Below are 9,148 nucleotides of genomic sequence, written 5' to 3'. Positions count from 1 at the left end.
CCTTGGTCCACACTTGTCTCCCAGGGCAAGGGCACGTGTCCAGTGGGCATCGCTGGACAACTCAGAAGGGGACCCTGGCTCTCACAACTTAATCCAGAATGTGTCTAGAAAACCCCTCCCCTCCCTCAGAAAGTCTCCAAGAAGCTGCTTTGCAAACAAGTTGAAGAGCAGACGTCATCCAGGCCCCACCCCAACTCCAGGAGAACAGTGCTCCCCAGATGGTGGAGCATCCCCAGCTCCAGGGAAGGCGACGGCACGCCACTCGACCCCGTCCCTCCTCTAAGGGTTCCTGTGAGCCTGGGTCCAGGGGCAAGGGAGGGTCACCAGAAGCTCTCATGCCTGTCGTCTCTGGCAGGACCCTCAGGAGCTGGGGCCTTCTCTCCCTTACACTGACTTCTCCTGGAAGCTGGGGTCCCTCTGGGACACCCCCCTGGAGGTCAGCGCGCCACACTGGGGACTGCAGCCCTCATCACGTGACATTCAAGGCCCCAGGGCACGGTGGCACCTGCATGGCCTGACCCAGCCAACCCAGCCCACCCGGGCCAGCCTGGACTCATGGCTGGCCCCTCGGCCACTGGGGGCAAGCTGGCTCGTGTGCCTCCAGAGGCTTGGGCCCGAGAAGATGAGCCCACCAGCTGCAGAGGGGGAGGGACGTGGGGAGGGGCCGCCGGCATCTCCTCGGCCTGGGGGTCTTGGGGGACCTTTGTTTTTGCAATGCACAGGGTGACTGTTTTATTCCAAACATGAGTCCGGAGGGAGGGGCAGCCCTGGGTGTCCGGGGCGCCCACCCCCCATGGCCCACGGATACAGACGAGCACGCCACCACACGGAAGCGGGGCCGCAGGGCTGCAGGGCTCAGACGGTGAGGGAGATGAAGCTGTTGTAACGCTGGATGTTCCTCTTGAGGATCTCGGAGCAGGGGCCCAGCACACGCTCGAAGCGGGGCCGGTCCAGCTTGACGCACTTGAGGGGCCCCCGGGCCACTACGGTGGCCGCCCGGGGCCGGTTCAGCAGCAGCGCGATCTCCCCTGGGGGGCGAGAGGGTGGTCAGGGGCCCGGCCCCCAGGGCTGCCCACACCGCTCAGTTCCACTGGATTCCAACAAATACATGTTTAGTGTGAGCATGTCCCATGGAGTGTTGGGGTACAAACACGTGGCTCCCCACCAATCTGCCGCGACCCCACGTGGCGTGCAGCCTGGGCCCCTGCCAGAACTTGCGTGGCTAGGGGCTCGAGGTTATGAACTCCCGGGGGACGGCCATGTCCGGGACACATCCGTCGACAGCGCCCAGGCCTGCACCCCACACGACCCCTGCAGCTCTCCACCTCAGGGCCCTTCCAGGGACCCCCCAGTGAGACACGCACCCTGTGAGGGCGGGGACTCCAGACTCACCGAAGTAGTCAGAGGGCCCCAGGCGCCCCACCTCCACGTACTCCTCGTTTGGGGACCGGCGCTGGAGGACGGAGGCCGTGCCCTGCAGACGCCAAGGGGACACGTGAGGGTCAGCGGCTGGAGAGGGCATAGGCAGGGGAGTCTCAGGGGAGGGGGTCACACCCAGCAGGGGGTCAGAGGTGAGGGGGTCAGAGGTGAGGAGGTCACAAGGAGGGGCCACAGGTGAGAGGTCATCCAGCAAGGGGGCACGCCCAAATCCCCTTCTTGCCAGCTTCCGTTCATGTGCCCCCCCTTCTAAGCTGAATTCAGGGTTCTCCTCCTCAGGGACAGAAGGATGTGGAGTCAGAACCTCGCTGGGTTCTGGCCAAGGGCGTGAGGCCGCCATAGGCCATAAGGTGGGGAGAATCTTGGAGCTGACCTTGGGCTAGCTCTCAAGGACATGGCTCTCCAGTGGGGTGGGCGTGGCCTCAGGTCATTCACCCAGTGAGCAGTGTGGCTCCCTCCCGACCCCCAAACAGGGGTGTCTACAGACGCTGCCGGCTCAATGATTAACGCAGGCCTTAAGAGGCCAGCACAGGGCACGCCAAGCACATTTCGGCCCAAGTCTCCCACTCCGAGGGGACCTGCGCCTCACACCTGGGCAGGAACGGGCTGAAGCTCTGGCACTGCGTGGGTTCTGACCCCAGGGCCCCTTCGCCTGCCAAGCCACGTGGGCTAGTCCTCTGTTTGCGGGGACCAGACACCAGCCGCGTCCATACCTTCCTATTCCACACCTGTCGGCGGGCTGGTGCCGCTGTGGAGACTAAAAGGGAGGCTTTATAAACTGCCTCTTATAAACAGTGCTCAACACTGACCCTGCAAAGTGGGTGTCGATAAACAGCGTCCCTCCCGCAACCAAGCCCCCCGCGGCTGGGCTCAACGGCCTCCCGAACAACGGAGCCACTGGGAGGGGCCACCAGCTTCTTCATGGCTGCCAAGGGGACTGGGGCCCGGGTAGGACGTGGGCCCCCGCACCCCCCGCTGCCCTCAGCCATTAGGGCGCGCCCACAGCTCTGCAGCCCAGCTCCCCAATGCCCTTGCAGCACGAACAAACGTGCTCTTGTTCCAAGGTGGGCTCAGTTCACCGGCTCGCTGTCTCTGGCCGGGCCGTGTGCGGGTTAATGAGTAATTCCCACCTCACCTGTCATAAGACCCTGCTGGTGCCGTGGTGCCTGGAATCTCTGGGCACCAATCGGCAGCCCCTCCGGCTGGATTCCCCGAGCTCGCCCCCGAGCCGGCCGTGGGGCCACTCGGCGCGTGGGCCTCTGGGGTGTTTATGAAGCTGGCTGATGGATGGCGCCAGACGTCTAAACAGCCAAGCGACGCCACCACCACCCAGGAGTTGCGGCTGGTGGGGGGCCTGGAGAACACTGTTCCCTCCCCGAGCCCCTGGGAGGAATGGAGTCCTGGCCCCCACGGCCCACGCTGGGTCTTCCCGGCAGCGAGACGTGGGGGCAGGTCACCCGAACGCCACACGCGGTTGCTGCCGCCATGAGAGCCTGGGCCCCCTGTGCTCAGGGCCGCCATGACAGGCATTATTTTTCTCGATACCCTGTTGTGCCGACCTAATTCTCTTTCACATTTATGTCCTTTACCTTGTGATGCATGTAATCTACATGCCTTTCACTCCCATTTTAGACAATTTTCCAATTTACAATGGGATCATTTTCTTCCTCCAAAACCCCAGGCATGGAACTGGAGGCCTTTGGTTTGCAGAATTATTCGGTGACACTCTCCAGGCCTACAGTGTCCCTTCAGATGCGTTGAACTCCCAACATCGGCAAACCCAAGCGGAGGGGGCTGAGGGCTACTGGGATTCCGCTGCCCAGATGTGGGTCAGGGACCTGGGCTCATTCCCACCTCCTGCTCTGGCGACCCCAGTCCCTCCTGATGGCTCAGTAGCTGCCGTGGTTCCGGGAGTCACCAAATGTCTCCCCATGCCATCAGCAGGAAGAGAACCCACTTCTTCCTCCTGCAGCTCTATCAGGAGGAAAACCTTCTAGAAGCTTCCGGCAACCTTTCCTCTTGCTGCATTGACCCAAGTAGGTCAGATGTTCACAGAGCCACTGCTGAGAGGGTGGGCACCAACGGGGAGGGGCTGGAGGTCCGGGCTGTGTTCACAGGAAGGAGCAGGGATGGGCTGGGGGTGGTGGGCCAGCATGGGTCGGCCACATGGACGCTCACCTGAGACCACCATCCCCCGTGTGACTGGTACCATATCCTTTCTGGTGGCACACAGAGCCACGGCCATATGAGACGAGACCACCGACACGGGGGAGCACACGTGCCCTGCCCACACGCCCTCGGAGGACGTGTGCACTCTGGCACGCGGGTGCGTCACTGTCCCAGCCAGACGGCAGCGAGGTAGGCACCTACAGGGAGAGCCCTCGGCAAACACAGGGCAGGGAACAGCGCCGTCTGTCGTGGGCCGCAGCCCCAGGCCTCCTTCGTGGGTAGATGTGACCACGTGGCCACGTTCTCACAGACAGACTCCCTTTGCGTGGCTGTCACGCTGACCGCGGGCAGCAAGGCGCAGTGGGGGCACCAGGGGGAAGGGCCACGTGGGACAGCCTCCCAGCCCAGGACACACGCTCACAAGAAGACACGTCGTTCTTCCAGGTGCGCTGTTTCAGGGCCTCTGTCCCAGCAGCACCGACTCCCCCACCCACACACCATCCCCCAGCGCCCAGCGCAGGACCGTCGAGGACTGCTCTGTCTGCCCAGTGCCGGCCCGAGCCTGGAGGGCGCAGACCTCCACCCGGCGGAGCGTGGTTCCCACGACATGACACGCCCCGGTCCTGGAAATAACCCTCCCATCCGAGCTTCCCAGACCGCCGTAAGGGCAGCACGGACACCCTCGCGGGACTGCAAGTTGGAATGTTCTGGGCTGGAAAAACACACTTGCCAAAACTCCAGATCATATTCCCCAAATTTCTCACTTAGTGGATTCTAACCCTGGTCTGAAAATAAATCAGGTCACACGGAGCACGGCTGGGAGGACGCAGAAGAAAAGCGTTAGCACAGGCATCGAGGGGTGGGGATTATAAATGACCCGTTTCCTTCAGCGTTTTACTGATTTTTCCCAAAAGTTTCCTATGAAATCAAAAACCAAAATAAACGTTTTGGTTTCCGACAACGGGCAGGTAATGACTTTCATGAGAAAGACCCAGCGAGGTGGCGGCAGAGAACAGCCGGGTGGGGCGGGCACTCGGGGAGCACGCCTGGCCCCAAGCCTGTCCTCCGGACCCGCGCTGCGTGTGCAGCAGGGACCCTCGCTGCATCCATTCTCTTGGGCGTGCCTTCCCACACACAGTGCACAGAGCGACCCCCTGCACCCGCCCGCCGTCTTGGAGCCCCACCCTGGTGGGATGGCAGCCGTCATCGAGTCGGTTGGAGCTGCGGGCTGGTGGCGGTCGCCCCAGTGCCCGCTGGACCCTGATGGCCCCCAGTGAAGGGGGGAGGGACGGGGCTCGGGAGGGGCGGGCGTCCATCAGACGCTGATGTGCCCGTGAACAACTGAGCACCAGCTCTGTGGCCCCTTCTGCATAGACCAGTGCTGTACAGACCGTATTGGGGTTTCTGGAGGAGCAGTCATTGCGGCAGACAATAGCCTGTCCCAGCACTGGGCCCATCGAGCTCCTCCTCTGTCTGTTCTAAGGTTCTGGAGCCTCGTCTCTGCCCAAGCGCTGGTCCACCTCCCTGCGGCGTGGCCGAAAGACTCGGCCCAAGGGTGTCACACGCTTGGGGGCAAACTGCTGAGGCACACACACTGGCCCGTGTTCGTGCTGGCGTTCAGCGAACGCTCCGTGAGGCCGGGGCCTGGGCGAAGGGAGAACAGCAGAGCCACGTGGTCCCCAGGGCTCCAAGAAGGGGGCAGGGAGCACCAGAGTGTGGGGCGCCACAGGCCCTGCTTGGGGAGGGTTCCTTCTCCAAACCCGGTGATTGTCTCATTCCCCCTCAAGCCGGCGGCACCCATGAGGAGCTCAGGAAAGTGGCTGGCGACCCATGCCCCAGCGGGCAGCATCTGGGAGACATGCAGGCGGCCGCACCACACGTGTCCTTGAGTGGAACGACAGAGGGGCGTGCAGGTCGCAGGCCACGGCTCCGTTCCTCTGGGCTCTGCTCCCAATGGCCGGCTCTTCCCTGCCACCCGAGCACCCACGGCTTCCGCAGGCTCAGGGCACCCAGGGCTCACAAGCCCGAGGCGTCATGGCCACACACACCCCACTGCAAGCCAAGGTAGGAGAGAGGTGCCAGCACCCAGGGCTCCTTCCAGGTGGGGGCGGCTGGCAGCCTGCTGTCGGCTACTCTGGGGTCAAAGTGGTTGTGGTGCTGCCCCAAGCACCCCACCGAGGACCCACGGGCTTCCAGCTCAGCAGAGCCCAAGCCCAGCAGCCACCTGCCCTGTCCGCAGGCACCAGGGTCTGCAATCTCCCTGCACGGGCTGCCAGCCTCCCCTGCAGGTACCAGAGCCACTGGGTGGGCTCTGGCCTCAACGCCTCCCCAGGGGGTGGGTCAGCAAGCCCAGACCAGCCGTCTGTCCATCCTCCGTACCACGGCTCCTGTCCCAGCACCTCCACGTCGCAGCCAGAGCCTCAGGCCCCAGGCTCCCCCCACGTGCTCCATCACTGTCCCCGTGTGCGCGCCGTCCCTCTACAAGGCTCTCCACCCGTTCCAGCGGCACCCCATGGCACACCAGGCTCTTTGAAGACGGGGCCTGGCCCCTGGCCTGCACATACCTAGGCCTTCCCAGGCGATGCCACCTTGTACAACATCACCTCCAGCTGCGTCTCCCTCATTCAGCGTGGAGCTCCTTCCCCGCGCACCAATCCCTGGGGGACACGCCACTGGCCCTCTGCCTGGACTTGGGCTCTCCCGCCCCTGCACGGTCTGGGTCACGCTCCGGGCTCCCCACATGGCCCCCCGTCCACCTCCACGCTCCCCCACCCTCTGTCTCAAGCGGCTCGCGGGCCAGGGGGCCCTGTGCTCATCACAAGCGTGACGCACGCTGGGAAGCCACACGCTGGGGACACTCGTCTTGCGGCCCACTGCTGGCGTCCGGACTTCCGGGGGGCGGGGCCTGCGAGTCCTGAGTCCCCAGGGAGCCCTGGCTCCAAGGTGGGGGACTCGACACCCCAAAACCTGACTCGTCCAGAACGGCGCATCTGTTAGGGTTTACCCGTCTTCGGGGCAGTGATGCGCATGCTGCTCAGCCCTCCTCCCGCGGGTCCAGGAACCGGGCGGGATCACGCAGGACCCCGCGGACAGCACACATACTGCACGCTGCCTCATCTGGGAGCACCTGCAGGCCTGTGGGCGCACGCGTGAGCAACAGACAAGGTCTGGAAACGCAGGCCGCCGGGGCACCTCTGGCTTTGGGGGGGCGCGTTCTCCATCTGGGGAAACACCCCCCCAGACTCCTGGAATTTCTTATGCTGAGAGCAAACCCAGGAAGAACCGGTCAAGGAGAAGGCGCTTGTCAGGAATGCTCACAAGCTGCCGTGGGGATGGATGGAGAAGGGAGGCGGGGGTATGGACGATGCTTTCCTGACTCTTCCGTGTCACTTCCAGCAAGTGACACTGTCATTGCACAATTTTTAAATTTTTGTGGGTTTTTTTTTTTTTTTTCCAGAAAAGGCTCTCATCTGAGCTCCAGCCTCGACCACCAGCAAGTCGACTTATACAGCCTGTGATTCTTCGTCCATGGAATGGTCTGGGGGCAGCCGGTGCCAAGGCCCTGGGTCACACGGACGTGCACTTATCTGCCCTCAAGCCCATGTGCCAAGGTCATTCCGGAGCCCAGAGCGCCTGGCCTGCCCGGGTCCGGCCCGAGGGGTCGGCGGGATGTGCAGGCGTGCCCAGTGGGGAGGCCATCGGGCGACGAGGTGGAGACACATCAGAGCCCAGGAGGGGCCGTCAGAGCCGCCCCAGACGGAGTCCCTGCTGGGGTCACAGCAGCACAGATGGTCACCCTAGGGGACACCCAGGCACCAAGTCGGCGCTGGTGTGGGTAGAAGCAGACCCCTCAGATGCAGCCATCACACTCCCTGGTATTTACCCGAAGGGCCAGGATGAAAACTTATATCCACACGAAACCCGCGCAGGGATGTTTACGCACTTTATCCGCGACGAATGAGATGCCCCTGAGCAGGTGAGTGGCTTCCCCGTGTTCCATGCAGACAGTGGGCTGTGATTCCGCACACTGATAACAGAGAGACCCACCTGAACGTCACACCGTGGGACCCCGACGACTGGACGCCCTGGGGAAGCAGAGCTGTGCACACAGCACAGGAGGGCCGCTGCCAGGGGCTCGGGGCAGAGGGATAAACAGGTGGGACGCAGGGGACCTTCAGGGCCGGGAACACTGTGGGACAAGCGGCGGTGGATACCGGCTGTCACCGTCCAGACCCACAGAATGCGCGCCCACCCAGAGGGACCCTCGCACCGACCGTGGTTTCTGGTGACAACATGTCCGCGTGGGATCACCGATCGTGACAAATGCCCCGTGTGGGGGACACTGATCATGGGGCAGCCTGTCCTGGGGGGGGAGGGGGGCAGGGGGATATGGGAAATCTCGGTTCCTTCCACTCAATTCTGCCGTGAACCTCAAACTGCCCTAAAAAATGAAGTCTTAAAAATCAGGGAGCAAGAACTTCTCTGAAAACCCTGTTGTCTCTCATTCTGGGGACCTGGGCCAACAGGCCAGCAAACACCTGTGACCTCAGGTCGCCCCCACCAGGCCGGCAGGACAAAGGTCTGGGCGCTAAGAGAGGGCGCCAACCCGGGGCCCGGGCACTCTGGAAACGGGCTTCTTCCAGTTCGGCCCAGAAGGGAAGTTGCTAGAGAAGTCTGGGACAGTCGGCCATCCTTCATCACCGACCTGCAGCCTCTGCCTGGACACACACCTTTTGTCCATCTCCTCCGTCTGGATCTCAAACCCCAGCCCAGCCTGCCCACCACACCTTCCCTGTCGGTGGGCGTCAGGCCCACCCGCTACCACCGCGGGTCACCGCGCCACCTCCAGGGACCCCTGCGTTGGCCTGGGACCCAAGGCGAGTCTGGGCCAGCTCAGTGAGACTACTTCCCTCCTCCCCAGATAAATACCTAACGGCCAGCTGCTGCTGCCCACCCCCCAGCCGGGCACACAGTGAGGGCACTGCACGTGCCAAGTCACAAATGACCCCAGGCAAAGAAGAACACACCCAGCGGGGCGTGTGGCGACCCCCTTCCTGCTCCCCGAGATCCTGGTGAATTTGCATGCCCACCGACGGGGTCCACGCGTCTGAGCGGCAAGCAGGGCAAGCCCCTGGCCAGAAGGTGGCCTGGGGAGAAGTGTGGTGCCATAGATCCAGCACCGTGGACATCCACAAAATTAATCTGCTAAGAGAGCAGATAAACCACATCTGGAGTTTCCATGGCAACGCCTTCCTGGCTGCCACCTGGTGCAGGACAGCACGAGAAGCTCTCTGTCGGAATTTTATGGGAACCAGCTGCCCTCAACGCCCCCAGCCCTGGCCTCGGCAGGGTCCTCGTGGGTGTGCAAAGTGGGGCCATGTGGCCAAGCACCGAGACCTGCCCACATCGTTGTCCGTTTTCCTGGAGCACGGGAACCAGGAGGCAGATCCTGACTCTCTCTGTCCTGATGCCCTCTGCCTGGGGAGGCCACGGCCGGTCCCACCCCATGGGCTGCTGCAGGTCCGGCCCTGGGAAGACCCGG

General features: G+C 63.2%; 1 protein-coding gene across 1 annotated transcript in view; it reads right to left on the bottom strand.

Annotated features, from left to right (window-relative positions):
* Positions 1-823: 823 nt before the first annotated feature.
* The window catches only part of PRKAR1B (protein kinase cAMP-dependent type I regulatory subunit beta), a 75,159-nt gene continuing 66,834 nt past the window's right edge, over positions 824-9,148 (bottom strand). Inside the window, exons 9-10 of the mRNA XM_021680166.1 lie at positions 1,393-1,474; positions 824-1,028 (exon numbers count right to left, since the gene is read on the bottom strand). Coding sequence (XP_021535841.1) covers positions 856-1,028; positions 1,393-1,474 — 255 coding nt within the window. The 3' untranslated portion in view covers positions 824-855. The remainder of the gene's footprint in view (positions 1,029-1,392; positions 1,475-9,148) is intronic.

The sequence above is a fragment of the Neomonachus schauinslandi genome, chromosome 5 (genome assembly GCF_002201575.2).
Source record: "Neomonachus schauinslandi chromosome 5, ASM220157v2, whole genome shotgun sequence".
NCBI classification, from domain to species: Eukaryota; Metazoa; Chordata; class Mammalia; order Carnivora; family Phocidae; genus Neomonachus; species Neomonachus schauinslandi.
This window is presented reverse-complemented; position numbering and strand designations above follow the sequence as displayed.